The sequence below is a fragment of the Anarhichas minor genome, unplaced genomic scaffold, assembly GCF_050575085.1.
Source record: "Anarhichas minor isolate MPS153535 unplaced genomic scaffold, ASM5057508v1 ptg000002l, whole genome shotgun sequence".
NCBI classification, from domain to species: Eukaryota; Metazoa; Chordata; class Actinopteri; order Perciformes; family Anarhichadidae; genus Anarhichas; species Anarhichas minor.
In genome coordinates, this window is record NW_027466448.1 from 7,089,397 (window position 1) to 7,106,404 (window position 17,008).

Here is a 17,008-nt window from a genome sequence, read left to right on the forward strand (position 1 = left end):
TGAATATAGGTGCAGGACGGAGTTCTCTTGAACATTTTGCATCACCATGTTTGCGCCACAGCCCTTGTCTTTACATATTTTAAACCCCACCTCAAACAAATACAAAATTAACAAAATGGTGAATTCAGCTGCATGGGCTAATTATATAGTGTTCTGTTTCTTAAACTATGGGTCTTTAACCTAAAAGGATTGTGAACCCCTTATTTATTAGGGATTGTATGAAACTTATAAGGGTGGTGAGGGGGCTGGACATCAAGTGTCACCACCTTCCACGAAACATGTGAACATGTTGTGAACATGTGACATATAACATTGCTAATTTGGTATTACTTACTTAATCATGGAACCCAATTTAAACTGTTCTAAATAGAACATCTAATTGTGCCCATGATTAAAACTATGATGCAGCGACAGAACTGACCTGTGCTGCCATACTAATATTTTACATGCAGTCCCTCAAAGGTAGACCACATGATTATGTATACTGTCAGATTATATAAATAGTCAATGGTCACAGATTTTGTCATACAGGTTTTATCACAGTATATATATATATATATATATATATATATATATATATATATATATCTCCATTTAATATCTCTGGTTGTAGTGAGACATTATGGGCAATGTTGCAAATCAACGAGCAGCACAGCTTCACGGCCTAATTGGCTTTTTTTATATGATTTTTGCCTCAATGTGATGAAGTTCCTTGACTTGACAAACATTAAATTTGCTGGATTATGTATAAAAAAGGGCATTCTTGTCTGGTTGTTTTGTCCATAAACTGTTTCTCAATTTATTTTTCCAGAATATTTACAAAACTGCATTAGTATACATTGTTATCTCTGTATACAATTACTTAAATATTACACGATGTGTTACTGGGACTTTTTCCCCAATTAATAACAACACAAGGTTTGTGAGATAATTCATTTTCTATGAATTTTAACATTTTGAATTCCAGCATGATATATGTAATTGCCCCCAACTATATTCTACCATGAAGCCCACAGAGCTGATTCACAAGAGGCCGTGCAAAGTGGAAAAACAGCCTTATAGCGGCAGAATGACGATTCATATTCTAGATAGCAGTCTTGGCCTTTACTATAATTTATTGACACAGTGACTGCCTCCAGACAAGGGGTCATGCATATGCAATTAAAGAGGCTTACTCTGACTGAACCACAGTGATCAGAATAGGCTGAATATGGCACACAGGGAGCTCTTCGTTGCTTCGATAACAATAAAAAAAGCAAGTTTAATTAAAAAGATAGCGGAGAATTAATTTTTTCACCACTTTCACATCTGATATCATGTCAGAACGCATACATTGGTGGATGTCACTGCATAATTAAACACATTATAACAATCTGGATGTGCTTCTGTTCTAAATATATTGTGCTGAAAATAATCTATTAATGACTCCAGCTGTGGTTCCACCACAATGACAGAGAAAGGGAAAGGTGATGTCCTGTCCTCAAACATGCTGTCGAACCAAAAAAACAACAACCACAAAGTGAAACATTACAATGTGAACAGAAAAGCTCAAGAACATATTGGTCAATTATGTTGCACCTCAGGGTGCAGCAAAAGATAGATACTCTAGGTTCAAGTCACAGACATTATCTGAACAGCAGGCGAGGGCATTCAAAGGAAAGCATGTAGGGCAAAAGATTATCATCGATTAATCGTTTGGTCTATTAAATGTCAGAAAATAGTTTCAAAACGCCCTGTGCAATCTCCAAAAGCCTGAGGGCATGTCATCAAATTATTTTTGGCAGATGCAAGAGAAAATACTCACAACTGAGATGTCGGAAATCAGGAATGTTATGTTGAAAAATGACTTTAGCAATAAATCAATCATGAAAATAGTTGCCGATTAATTTCCAGCTAATTGTTTTAGCTTTTAAACAAAACAGCAGTAAAATGTAGTATGCAAATCATATGTATAGTATAAAAACTGGAGGAAAATAAAACATATTTATAAGCTGAAGGACATATACTGCAAATATAAGATGTTACTGCTTTCTAGAAAGGAAAGTTTTAAATATTTGTTAAAGGCTAATGTCCGTTACTTGTAGGATTAACTTATCCAAATAGCAAAGCATAATCAAAAAACTACTCTTAGCAAAATGTTGAATGCAAATTAACACATTTATTAATAAACCTTCCAGTTCAAAACATCAAGCAACAGCAGCTCCGTTTGTAGTTCTGTGAGGTGAAAGATGGAAACTGAACCAGAAACACATCACAGACTGCAGACAGCAGTCAATCAATAAAAAGAAACACCGTAACACAATATTAATCGCTTTTTATCGATCCAAACTTTTCAAATGGATCAAACTCTGATGCATTATGATGAATCAATGTTTTTTTTACACCCCACATAACCTGATCATACATTTACGTACTTGTTAAAAATTAATATGTAGAAAGCCATCACTAGCAATTATAAAGTGCATTGAAGTGAATATACCAACCTTAGATATATCAGAGGATTCAGGCCCTTTGCTGCTATCCTTACAGACCAAAACTAGAAGAACAAGAACATTTCTTTACCCGGATAGACAGATATATACTTTGACTCCACAAGCACAAGCAACATTAAAGAGTACAGAAAATACAAAACAGGTAATACAACAGGCTGTTCTCATACAGCGTTCTTAGCTATATCTGCGAAAAATGAATGCGCTGTTTTTAGATGTACCACAAAATAAATGTGTATGCAATCTTGAACCAGGAAGTATAAAGACCACAAAACCCCCACACAGGGCAGGACAGAGGGTCAAACAAAAACCGGTCCTGCACCCAGGAGACTGCTGTTTGTGCTCCATTTGAAACAAAAAGTCTACGTTGAATTATTTGTCACCCAACCTCAGCACTCCGGTAAGTAGCAATTACTCCATTCGTGATTACACTGATTACCTGATTCAACATGAATATTCCAAGTTTACAGGGTTATCAATGTGGACACATAGTACAGAACTTGTATAATAGGCTGGTTATGTATAACCACTGAACTTTGATCATCAACTTCATTGGGATCAAAGGTAATCTCAGTTCTTTTGATCCCAAAGAAGTCGGTGATCTCTTGTTTTGTTTGCAAAGTTTTCTCTCATTGAAAGAGTTTCATGAAAACATCTTTTCAAAATGGGATTCATGTTCGTAAGCTGCTGTTTGATAAAAGCTTCACCCAGTGGAGGACGCTGTAAAGAACAGGTCATTCTACATTCACTCTCCTTTAATATGGTTTTTGTTCAGGGATTCAATTTGTGACATTGTATCAAAGGAGCCAGAGGCCTCGGTGACCCAGTTCTCTTTATAGGCCATTAGTGTGAAATAATTTTGAAGATCTGCTCGCGTGTAATTGGTCTACATATATAAGAGTGCCGGGGCTAAATGGATGGAGCAAGATGTCTCAAACGTAATGTTGAAGTATATCTTATATGTGGTCTGGATGTTTTTGGTGACCTCTTGTTCCCCTGGCTTCACCATCATGCCCAAATATCTTCGTCTAAAAAACATCAACACACTTGGTAGATTGCCATGAGATGAAATGAGCACATTCATATTCCCCAGAGGATGAACCTTTTTCCAAAAATTTCCACATGCACTCGACAAAAAGGAAAACTGGGGCTGATGGGAAAGTCAATAGTAGATGGCAGATATTTGACAAATAAAGTTTTAATGCTAGCACTATATGAAAGAGTATCACCAACGTTATTAAAGATCATCCTAATGGAGACATGCATAATCAATATAAAAGTGTTTGGGATATATCACTCAAAACCTCAACTTAATGATTGTGCCAAAGGAAGTGACAGGGGCTCAGCAAAAGCATGAGAGTACATCCTCTTGGAACCATGAATGTCTGTACAGAAAAAGGTTGTGCCAACAATCCATCAAGAAGGTGTTGATTTCCACAAGTGAAAGACCTGCTGGTGGTGCGATATGTAAAGTCAGCAGGTCACCAAAGTCTGTAGGATTCCTCCTCTGGGAGACACGGATGTCAGCACACAATTTAATGTCAATTTGTCCAATAGTTGATCAAAGTGGTGGACAGGCTGACCAACAGACCGACATTATAAACATATAAAAAAGACATTAAAAAAAATCACCTCTTACCTTCTATCCTAGGTCTGCTCCTGTCTTGTGATGTGTTAAGCAGCTTCATGTTAAAAGGTCAACGACCGGTGACCTAGAAAGAATTTGAGCAAAGTAACTCAACAACTCAAAAATAGAAAAATAGTGTAAAATATAGATGAGAAACGCTACAGTAGAGCTATGTGACTTTTAAAGCCTTTCCTACGGCGTGTGGTGACCAGATATTGTTCACTTTGTGTAACCTGTGATGACTAAACTTCGGTTCGCTGCTATCTTTCAGACATCACGTGCACTATACACCCTGTCTGTCTCTTCTTTATATCTCTTTGTGTATTTCCATTGACGGTCCAGCCCATTGAAACTGTTTTCATTCCACTGAGGATTTGGAAAGAATGACAGTTGGTGTTATCTGTGTTTATTTTTGTATTTACATCTAACTCTCTGCGTTGTTCTCATGCTGTGAACGAGCGTCCTCCTTCCTGTGACCTAATCCTAAAACCTTTGAGCCTAACGACCTTCCATCGTTACTGTGGTAATCCGTCAAATTAATTGGTTCCGTGTCACTAGGGGCTACCAGTAGCTAGTACAGAGCCACTTCAGCAATCTGGTCTCCAGTGCTCTAGTTTTTCATATCATTCAATTGACGCTGATCTGGGTATGACCTCGGCATCTGGAGCCACGCTACGCTGGTACACTGCAACACAACCACACCTAGACCTTGAGGAAACGGTACCAGCCTGTTAAAAAAAAAATTAACTACCCATCCCAGAATCCCCTGCCCCATCCATCTTCCTGCTGTCACCTGAAATGGGAGCCCATGGTAAGGTGACCCCTCCGCCATGATGGAACAAGGAGGGCCATGTCCCTTTGTGAAAACCTCCCCTCAACCATCTGGCACGGCAATAATAGAGCTGGAAGCAGGTGAGCGTCGGTGCAGAGAGAGAAAGAGTCTGGATAATTTGTCCTCGAGCGTGCAGCCTAACTGTAACCTACCGACAACACCCGGGCTGAAAATGGGACATTCTTTGCATCAAATTGCTTCCATTATATTGTCCTTGAGAATGAGAGAATTTCAGGCATGAAAATCAATACAATAGAGACGAAAGGCATGAAATTCTCTTGGGAAGTGGGAGCTCCGGCGACAGTGGGTGCCATTGTGCAGTAAACTCCCCCCCCCCCCCAAAAGTGGTTTCATGCCACTGTTTCTGCTGCCTCTGCATCTATGACCACAACGGGCAACAATGAGCCATGAGAGACACATGCCGTGCTAACGTTTACCGTCATCTGTGATGCGGATATAAACAGCATGTGACAGCTTGATTTTTTTTTAGGCAGATTTATCTTTTGTGTAGTTTGCTCTGCAGAGTTAAAGGTGCTAAATTTGAAATTCAGAGCATGTCTTTTGCCTTCACACGGCACTTTACATGGAGACAGCTGAGGCGGTGGCTCGCAGCTAACGGCGCAAAAAAGTGCCAAGAGCAGCAACAGTGCTGACAGAGCTAACAGTGTTTAACTGACAGGGGAACCAAGATGGTACACAGGCGGCAATAAGTATGAATATATATATAGAATATATATATATTTCTGTTCTATACAATACAATATATAACCTTTAGAAAAAGCACTTTAGCTGAAATGAGCCAAGGACACACTATTCTAGTTGATGTTCCAGAGTAAATAGTCAACACGTCAATATCTCACAGACCTACAATTTATCAAAACGGTCTACAGTTGTGGTTCCCAACCAGGCGGTTGCAAGATACATTTTTGGGCTGCACAATGATTAATGAGGTATGACAGAAAAAACACTATTTCTGCCAAACACTGACTATTCTCCAATTTTTCCGTAAGAAAAATAAATCTGTTTTTGCTCTTCGGGGCCTCTAAAACCTTTTCAAAAGAAAAACATCTGTGATGGGAAAATCACACTGGTTGATCTGCTTGCAACTTTTATAAGAGTCATAAAAAGACATTGCATAGTTTTAAAGGACTAGCGCAACATTTTGGGAAAAACACAACACGTAAGATGAGAAGATTGATACACAATCCGTGTCAATGCAAAAATGTGTATAATTTCGATTTGATATGGAATATATTCCCCCTGTAGGTCCATACTGTTCCCTGAATGGTTCAGTTCACTTCGCTTAATAACCACACGACACTTTGGTTGCTTTGATTTCATATTTTTATTTAAACTCCTATTTCCAAAGTAATGTTCGCCACAAAATGACAACTGTTGTCATATTATATGTAATAATATAAAGCCAGTTTTTACCCTGGGAAGATTCAAAGGATAGTACCATCGGTTTTCTTTCATAGTAGTCGTCATTTTAGTACAACTACCGTTTACATTTTGGGAGGGATGAATATGTAGAAAAAAAAAAATATACATGAAAATAAATAATTTAATACAAAGTCTCTACTTAAACATGCAAATAAAGTGACAAATCAAAGAGTCAAACCCACCGTTATTATGCACAACAAGACAAGGGGAGATGACTTGTCCTAGTGCGAGTACTGGCCTTGTTCGCATCAGGAGGAAAAAGGAAACGACAAAAGGCGGAACAGTCAAACAAACAAGATGGAAGTACAAATTAAATCACATGAAGAAAAGCGATGTGGGCTGCTAATATCATCCAGGGATTGAACTTAAGCATTAATTATAGTGTAATTCAATGTGGGTTATTGGAGGTGGACTGAAATCTAAAATCCATGCATGTTACAAACAAACTTCCTGTTGGCTCTCTCTTTCCTCTGACCCTTTTTAAAATCTTATTTCACAAACACAAATATTTTATAAAACCAATTGTATCCAGAGAACGATGTTGGTCAAAACAAAACGGTACTTTATGAGATACTTAAAACTCAACATCATAAGTTATTCATTAATCTATGTTGTATGTCTTGAATATGAAGTCGATACTATTTCTTAGCATTCAGAGCAGCAGTAAATTAACCAGAGCAGTGTAACACTTAGTACATGTGTTTTAATTGACCTACTGTTTGTAAGCAAGAAGAAAAAAAGAAATAAAACAGGATTATCCATCGCCGGTGTCCTGAGCTCCTCACAATAACAGAACATTTTACAGCAGACATGTAACTCGCCATGTGCTGTGGAACCAGGTGAAGCTGCTCAGGTGTTAAATCGGTAATCCCTACAGGACCGCATGGAAGTGGGCGCTACCGAGTGAACTGTTCACCAGTACAGATGAAGCCTCACGGTGTTGAAGAGGAGGATCTTTTATGATATAAGAAGAGAAAAGAGGCTGTGCATAAAAAGAAACACCAGTCTGTACAAGGTCGAGGCACTTTCAAAGCAGCGTGCACATACTATAAAGGGCAATGCGCACACACACACACCCACCCAAACACACATGCCGTCAGTCCTTATTTTTTTTTCCTATACTGAACGGGGATGAAGACGCACACAAGTCTTGCTGCAGCAGGTGTTTCAGCCAGAGTCCATGCTGAACAGCTCGATGCCATGCGGGCTCCAGTGGAGGCCGACTCCAGAGTTGAAGACCAGGGACCAGACGTAGGGGATGAAGAAATCCTCCGGCTGGTCTTCCTCCACGTACTTAAACTTGAGCTCCGGAAACTTCTATTCACACAAAAAGAGAAGCGATAGATGCTAAGAAAGGTTGGTGGGATGATGCACAACCGAGATACTTCTGTATGTTGTTCAGTAACAGAAAAAGATTTGAAATTTGAATATGCAAAATGGGGTAAAACCATTCTGGAAAAGGTGGCTCTACATCGGGACAAAGATCTTGTCCTCTGTTGCAATGATTGCCGGGTAAACGGTAAAATCAGCCCGTTCACGTAAATCATCTACCAGGAATGTGTACTTGCGACCAACACGGCGACATCTCCGCTGCTACACAGGTAGGTTAACCTGTTTAGGCCTCACGGTAATTACTCTTCATCACGTACAGTAGCTCGCTGGCAGATGTAATTCCATCTGTCTGTGAGGTAAAATTGTTTACAGCTGCCTGCGGGACAGGACAGGTATTAACGTGGTCAGACCACCAATCTCTTAAAGGGACGGCTCAAGACCCCGGCGGGCAACTGGATATGGACGGTTACGCACCGACTGTCGCTCAGAAACTAGCCGGAGACAAATGAGAGAACGGACCTCAATACAAAACAAGTAAATATATAAAAAACAAAAACAAAAGGCAATCTAATAAACTGAAACCAAACATAGGGGTGTAGCTTTACCGAGCGGTCCGTCAGCCATCGTGACCTTATTGTTTAGACTGGTGGAGAAGTGCTGAGTAACCCGATTACTTGGCGATAGCCACTCAGGCCTTCAAGCTTCAGCCTGTCATGACACGGCTCATCAACGGACGAAACACTCAGTGAGCTGGACCGGGAGAGGTTATCAAGTTCATACTGTAGGGCCTCAGTGTTGATTATGTCTGGAGCTAATCCCCCAGGAAAACAGAGACAACACACACGTGTGGATGTGGAGTGTACTATCTTGTGCATGCTCATGTTGTATGTGATTTTCAGAGCTGAAACTAATTAGTTAATTGACAGGAAATTTACTATTTTGATAATCAATTAATCATTTTCATATTTTAAGCAAAAATTACCAAACGAATTGCAGCTTCTCAAAGTGGTTGGACTTGCAGGTTTTCTTTGTCTATGATAATAAATGAAATATCTTGGGACAAAGCAATTCATTGGTAAATCACTTATGTTGCCTCTACAATGGCTGAATAAGAATATTCTGAAAAATGGCCATTACCATTTCCGACAGTCAAATGCTACTTTTTCAAATGTCTTGATTCCACAAACAGTCCAAAACCTGAACACCGTCAGTTTCCAAAAATATAAAACAGAGCGAAGCCGAAAATCCTCACATTTGAAGCAAAAATGTGAGTTAACGATTGATACAGTTATACTCGACGGTCTTTGCATTACAAGATGCGCCGTTCCTCTTCGAAGTGTCAGCACAAGAAATACTGGATGTTCTTTTATTTTTTTTTTTACTTGAAGCTAACATAAACCCACTCAACAGCAGGTAGGCAAGCAAAAAGAAGAACATCAATAATACAAGGAGGTAGCTCATTATATCCTCCTGTCTACACACGCATGTATATCCACACACACGCAGCCAGTAATCAGTCTGCGCTGAAAGACAGACGCTGAGGGCCTTTATGCGATGGTCCCAGTCCGGTCTATTGAGTCCTGGCTGGCTCCATTCACAGCCACACTATCGGTATCATAATGACACAGACGGAGGGGCTGCGGGGGTCACAGGCCATATGCCAGGCTGCTGAGGCCAGACCACACACACACACACACACACACACACCACTGCCATTGTGATGGCGAGACACAATGCAGGAGCTGTATTATCTGGCTGGTATTTGTGTGTAGGTGACGGTCGCGTAGGCAAGCTTACAAACTCATCAAATGTTCATATGATGTGGAGAGCTACTCGAGCCAGGCTCACTTTTACTTGCTGGCGCAGACGACGTAGCGCAGCATGGGGTTTGAATTTTTTACGATGGAAACTACTTTGTCTTAATTTAGCAGCTTTGTTGACTCGTATGCACAAACAAGCTAAAACAGGAGGCGGTTTAGCTGATTAACGTCCCGCCATAATCATCTTGATGAATCAAACATAACTAGTTATGCTAATTGTGTCATTACGATAATTAAAGCATTAATCAACAAACACTGCCGTGTCGCCAAACATGCGTGTGGTATTAACATCGTTTCTATGAGCATTAAGGAATCAATCGTTTCCCTCATTAATTTGCAAATATATGGAAAAAGCGCTCCGATAGCCAAGTAGATCATCCATATGGAAAACATGGGGTGGAAGCAGCAACCGTCATTTAATGTTTTTAAGTGGGAGTTCACATTAAAACACATTTGTAGACAGACATGAAGCCCACTGTGGCGATACAACGCTGCACATTGTCGGACATTAAAAGAACAATATTTAAATTTACATGTTCTCTCGATTTACGACTGGATTGCAACCGAATATGAGACGCACTTCATCACGACCTCTGAATGCAGCATTCACGGTTTACCGGAACAAGCGAAACCAATCACAGCTGGACTATAAGCACACAAACGGTCTTTTCTCAGCCACTATCTGAATGCTTTGTGAATAGAGGTGTAATTGGCCTAACATCGACAACAAAGGCAGAGCGGTTCTTTTTCTTTTTTTTGAACCCCTGCACTGGCCAACATTCTCTCTTGTTCTTCTCACAGGCCTCTCTGGTTTATTGTGTCATGGAAAGGTTATTATTGGGAGATAAAGAAACGCTGAAAATATGAACCTAAATGGCAGGAACATAAAATCCCTCCTTGCACATCGGAATCAGCTTTAATGGCAAAGTACGTGAACACATCCAAGGAATATAAACAGAAATCCACAACAGCTAAGAACGAGGATAACAAAGAGGTAAAGAATAGACCGCACTATTATGTATGTATGTGTATGAATCTGACCATTTTCTCTAGATACTGAGCACAAAAAGAGGAAAGAAATCCTTGTATCACAATGGCCAGCATTCTTCCACCGATTTCTATATTTATTGTTCCATAAATGTCCCTGATTATTCTGGGAAAACCCTGAGCATCCATCAGACCATCCTTAATCTTTTCTCTGTCCCATATTCTGTCCATACTGTGGGCTTCCTCTCTAAAACACATCTCCTCTGGTTCTTCTGTCGCCTCCTTTCCCTCCTCCCCTCCTCTGTTGTGTTCTCAGTCTGGCAGCTGTCTGGACCCACTTGGCCCGGGCTCATATCAGTTAGTTATGGGTCCTGGCGGGTCGGGCCCTCGCCCCTGAACACAGACTGACTGGCTGGCCGGCCTCATATCTTCACTCAGGACTCTGTGTTCCATTCCCGCCTCTGCACGCTGCTGTGCTGTCAGAGCTCAGTCAGACAGAGAAGAATGCGGCTAGGGAGCAAATATGAACTCGCACACAAACACACACAAAGATGCAGGTACATACACAAGCACTGAAAATGAAAAATACTAGCAATAGTGATTTCAGGCCATGGTTCAAACGAAAGAAAAATAAGAAAATCCACCCTAATATTTTCAGATAGGTTTGTTAAAAGTCCTCCGTCCTAATTTTCTGCCCACACTTACACTTGATATTGAAATGGTCCCTGAAATATAATAATTCAGCAGGTTTCAGCTTCACAAATCTGAGGATATGTTGCTTTTCTCTGCTTTGAATGAACGTAAATGGTGTTTCTATGGGTTCTGAGTGGTTGCTCTACACACTATTGGATGGATTTCCTTTAGGTTGACATTTATAGTTTCTCGATAACTGTTGCATGGATTGTCACTCTCACGATGAAGCGTGATGACTTTGGTGATTCTCTGACTTTTCCTCTCGTGTCATCACCGGGTCCAAATGTTTCCAAAACTTAGCTTTATGACCAAACAGCTGCAGACTAAAGACATTCACTTCAGCTTCAGGTATAATTTGTGTTTAATGCTTATCAGAAAATGTTAATTCTAAAATCATTGCAACTCCGCATGATTGCATTATCATTGTGAGCATGTTAGCATGCCGACATTAGCATTTAGCTCAAAGCACTGCTGTGCCAAAGTGTAGCCTAACAAAGCTGCTAGCATGGCTGTAGACGAAAGTCAAGTTAATTATTTACATTTTAGAGACAAACCGATTGATTAGTTTGGATACAAAATAGTAACTGCCCTATGCTTCATACATTTTGTCTCTTTATTTGGTTAATTGTTAATGCAACGACTCACAATTTGAAATCATGTTCAAGTATTGAAGTTATCTGAAGAGTGGCCATCAGACCTACAAAAGGCCCAGGTACCGAGCAACAGCTGGTAAGCCCCTCCCACCCCCTCCGGCCCGTTCTGAGGAGCCAGAGAGTCTGTTGGCTATCGCTGCTCAATAAGGCTGATTTCAGCTGGTCAGGCTAAACAACACATTCCACAGGCACTGCCCGTGAGAGCCTCACACACACACACACACACACACACACACACACCCTGAAACAACACACGCATACACAAATGAGAGGGAGACGGTTGAGTGACGAGGCGCTGAGGGTCGTCCCCGGGGCATTGACAACCTTTTTCTAACCCTTTCTTTCAGATGAGACCTAATTTACATGTCTACGTCTTTGCGTCGAGTGCCTTAAAATCCTTTATGCAAACAGTCTTTCTGTTGTGGTCTTGTGTCTACAACGTTCCCCTCACACAAAACAACTAAATTATTTACTTAACAAACTGTCAGTTCCTCCTAACGAATGGATTTAAAAGGCACCACATTTGCGTGATGTCCACACGAAGGTGGATGAAGAAGAAAATGTCCACACTAGTACTTTCAGGTTGTGCTTAAAACCGAAATCTCTTGTTCCTTGTCTTTATATTGACACATAACAAAACTGGTCATTACAGCCATCATCTGATGAAGAGCCTTCTTGGCCTTTCTGCATCGTTTTGACTCTTTTATCAGACAACTGAAGGTTAAGTAATTTGGTCGAGACCCATAAATGTCCCCCCCATTGACAAATGTTACGAGTCCGTCCAAGTGAAGGCAGTTCATTTTCTAAATGAAAGTTCAGCCTTCTCTTCAGACTAAAATGTTTCTCTCGCCCAAAAACTGTCTCCAGAGTGTATAAATCTTAAAATGCTGACTTGGTAATTATACGTGAACTGGGGAAACAGTGCTTTTGCAGAACAATGACGTCAGCTCCCCAGTCATGGCCGAGGGCCATGTCGCAGAAGGACTTTTTTTGTCACCTCTAACTTTCTTAGCGATTGATCATTTTAAGTGTCAATACAGCCGAGCACACGGTGTGATTTCCTCACGGCAGCACAGCCGCTTGCTGGTTAACAGGTAGGAATTATGAGCAGAAACACAAAAAGATGTAAACAACATTGTGAATTTGGCTGTATTAAAACACAGTTTAGGTTATCACAGAGATCAGGAGGAAACTCTCCGTAGCTGCCCAGTCACAACTGTGTGGCAGCTAAGTTAAGGCAACGTTTAGTTGTCTCTTTCTGTGTGAGCCCCCATTTTAATTGTTGATGTATAATACAGCACAAAAACTGATTTTTAAAAATATATAGACGTCGTCGTATGCCACCGCATGGTACGGCTCTACTCAACTCGCTCTTTTTTAGTTTTCCACTTCAAATCAAGACAAGAGAAAAAACAACTGATGCTAAACGTGAGCGAGAGTCGAGCAGAGCGGTGTAAACACGGCATCGGTTAATTAAAAAGATCAACACCATTTGTGTTTATAAAGCATTCCTTAAAATGCACTGAGCTGCTATTACATGTGAAAGTGACCACATTATAGAATAACTTCACGAATGAACTACAAACAACTGAATAACGTGCTCAGACTCAATTTGAGATGAAGTAACATCCTCTCTTCTCTTTCTTGTCAGCCCTCTCCATGCACACACACACACGCGCGCGCACACACACACACGCGCGCGCGCACACACACACACACACACACACACACACACACACAGCTGACTGAGACACCAATAGTCATTGTAAGTGCCTTTACAGAGTAATTACCAGTTTATCGATGATTCCACACAAGATTAATCCAATATATGGATTTTCTGCGTTTGGAGTTGTACAGCGCAATGAGCTCATAAGATGAGAGGAAGCGAGAGGCGGAGAGACAGCTGTTTGTTTGAGCGATGGTACCATAAAGCGGGGGGGGGGGGGGGCCTTCTCCCCGAGGAGACTTTGCCCAGATATACACTTCGCTTCATGTCACGCTGTGGAGCTGGAGTCAATGTGAGAGTCACCAACACAGAAACAAAGACACACACAGTTACAACCCAGACACACACACACACACACAGCTGACTGCATGAGTGTGTGCTACAGGTGCAGCCCCCTGAAGGACATGGCAGGGTTATCCACATGGCTCCATGCGGAATAACACGGCGCTTCGGTCGATCGTTACATTAAGGCGCCGAGAATGAGAGCGGAGCCGGGAGAGATGGCACACGGTCTCGTGGCCATGCGCCATCCCTCTTGCACAACGGCGAGCGAGACAAATGCCTTGCAGCCAGCCGCCGAGTACAGAACATGAAACACATGATGAAACACGCAATTAAGAGCTTCTGTGCTGGTGAGGAGACCGCCGGTTACATATTTCCTCACTGATTAATGGAGGAGCGCTGGGAAGGGCGGGGGTTAGCGAACCCGCCAGGAGTGTAGGGAGTGTTGGGTAACGAGGCGCGGTGGCAGATTTATATTCCCCCCCACCCCCCCTTCCTCCCCCAATCTTATGTGCACATGACAAAGTGCCCCCTAGCCCCCCATCCCATCTCCTTGAAACGCCATTACATGTTCGCATGCAGCAGGCCAGCGAAGATGGAATGAAGATGGGCATTAATGCTAATGAGAATTGGGATTTAGCCTTTTGTCTCACGTCCCAATGGCTCTTTCCATCTTTCCTTCGCCTCAGTCCATATACCTAACCCATACCTCTCCCTCTCTCACCTGTCCAGACAAACTAATTCTCCTTTCCCTCACCTCCCCATGCACCAAATCAACCATATCTGCCAGCCCGTGACAACACATTGCACCCTCTACACATGCACCTTGATGACCAATATGTCCCACTTCTTTTTTTTCTTCAGCCACTCTCATATTTCATTGTTCCTCGCCCATTACATCCAACCCCCTGCTGTGTATCCGTGTGTGTGTGTGTGTGTGTGTGTGTGAGATTTACCCTCAGTCTGTCTGTGGGCAGGGCCTGGGCTCCTTTCATGATGACTTCCTGAACCCTCTCGACTGACAGGTCACTTCCAGCCTGCTCCAGACGCTGACTGAAGAAGCCGATCACCTACAAGGTCACACGGGAGGAAAGGGCCAATCACAATACAGAAACTAAATTTGCCAAAAAAAAAAACATTTGCCTGACGGGCTTCCTGTCTAAATCCTGCCAATCAGCACCTCTGAAGCTCCGTAATCAACTTCTCATGTTTGTTTAACCTAAACCTAGAAATGTAAACCAACTTAAACCACACTTCGGTTTATCACGAAATACTGGGCTCATGGATAAACTGGTATTAATGCGTATGTATTGGCACATATGTTAAAAAAAGATATTAAAGAACAGTAAATTACAGTAACTCGGAAAACACTTGCTTTTGTCTACAGGGACGCCTAAAATCAAAACAAAACTAAAGTACCTCATTTATTGAACAAAGATTGATGATGTCAAATGTGGATATGATTCCAGCCAACAAAATATTCTACTCCATATTCTACTCCATATTTATTGGTATTTAGCCTTTTAAAGACAACATTTTAAAGACAACATTTTCTTTTAAAGACAACATTTTCACAGCCGTCATAAAACTGTTTGTGTGGCACACACTGACGAGTTATATTCATGAAAGAAATCACTTCATTCAAATTGAGGATTTGTTGGTTTTTTTGGACGATGAAGTCATAAAATATGATTACAGACATTTGAAGCTTCATTCAAAAACTTCAATAGAAGCTTGAATGAAACAAGTGACAGTTGGTACAGCCCAAAAGAAAACAACACAGGATCTCATGGCCTCTTGATCTCTGAAGGTTTGATATGAACTCCCAGTTCCGTCATGAAGCTCTTTGACTCCTCTAATCCCGCTGTTTGGAGCTGTCACATTGATGCTGCAGCAGCCACACCCTACATGATGACACCGGGTGCAATATGGAGATCCAAGTTAGAACAAAGTGGCCTCGTGCTACACGTCGCGGGCCTCGCTCTGTAAACAGCCACGCTGGTGAATGTTCTAACGTGGTATGTTGTTAACGTTACATGTTGACTAAAGATTTGAGACGACGTACATTTAGCTGCTTTTTGCATCAACAGCCATCAAGGCGTATCCGAGCGTCGCCACTAAGCTGTGTCGATACTACGCGGAGATAGAGAGCTGCGTATAGTATTATTTTTATGGCAATTATATGACAATACTGATTAAGAATCATTGCAAATAAGTGGATAAAGGTTGAAGCAATGGCTGTAACACTGCATGACGTCTGCTTTTAGAGAGGGAAATACATCTAAACCAAGTTCAACATGCTACGAACACATGCTCGGCTAATATGCCTGTAGGCTCCAAGCTAAGAAAGCACACACATACAGGCAGTATTTCACATTACACATTCACTATAGGGTTTGAGCGTGTTTCATCCCACTTAAAATGAGCGCTTCACTGGAGCTCAAATTATCCGATGCCTTCTGGGTTTAAGCCCAAAGAAGACATCAAGGAAACAGTATTTTGTGTTTCCACTGCTGTGCTAGCTTCTTCCCCCAGAGAAATGTTGGATATTTGATCATTGAAAAAAACTCTAGGTATTACTGATTCTTTTTAATGCTCTTATTTGTCTAACCAACGGTGAAAAACGCATCTACAGGCAATTTAAACACACCAGAGCACTGTGTGTGTGTGTGTGTGTGTGTGTGTATCTAATACTAATCTCGTCATTAGCTCTGAAGGCCTCCCACATGGGGTTAATTTGGAGGAGAAAAAAAAAAGCAGCCCCTCATCCTGAATCTCATGCTCACACACACGGATTTGCAAGCACAGGGAAGGCTTCGGAGAATTGCCGTAGGGATACTGGCTTAACTGAGGGATTCTAGATAGCATGCTTCCCTCATACTCATGGATAACACCAAAACCCATGGCTATGGATGCAGCATCCCCCATCCCCCCCACACACACACATACATACATACATACATACATGCTCATACGCAGCAAAGCTTCCTCTCCTCCTCTATATGACAAATAGAGTTGTGAATGACAGCTTTCTCTCACGCTGTTTCTTCCTCCCCCAACACTCGATGAATATTTGACACACAGCCTCTCGACACAAGGAGACTGATTAATTCATCAATACAGC

General features: G+C 41.4%; 1 protein-coding gene across 1 annotated transcript in view; it reads right to left on the reverse strand.

Moving 5' to 3' along the window:
* Window positions 1-6,269: 6,269 nt before the first annotated feature.
* Window positions 6,270-17,008, reverse strand: part of dym (dymeclin) — a 45,951-nt gene continuing 35,212 nt past the window's right edge. The window contains exons 16-17 of the mRNA XM_076087486.1: window positions 14,841-14,954; window positions 6,270-7,708 (exon numbers count right to left, since the gene is read on the reverse strand). Coding sequence (XP_075943601.1) covers window positions 7,559-7,708; window positions 14,841-14,954 — 264 coding nt within the window. The 3' untranslated portion in view covers window positions 6,270-7,558. The remainder of the gene's footprint in view (window positions 7,709-14,840; window positions 14,955-17,008) is intronic.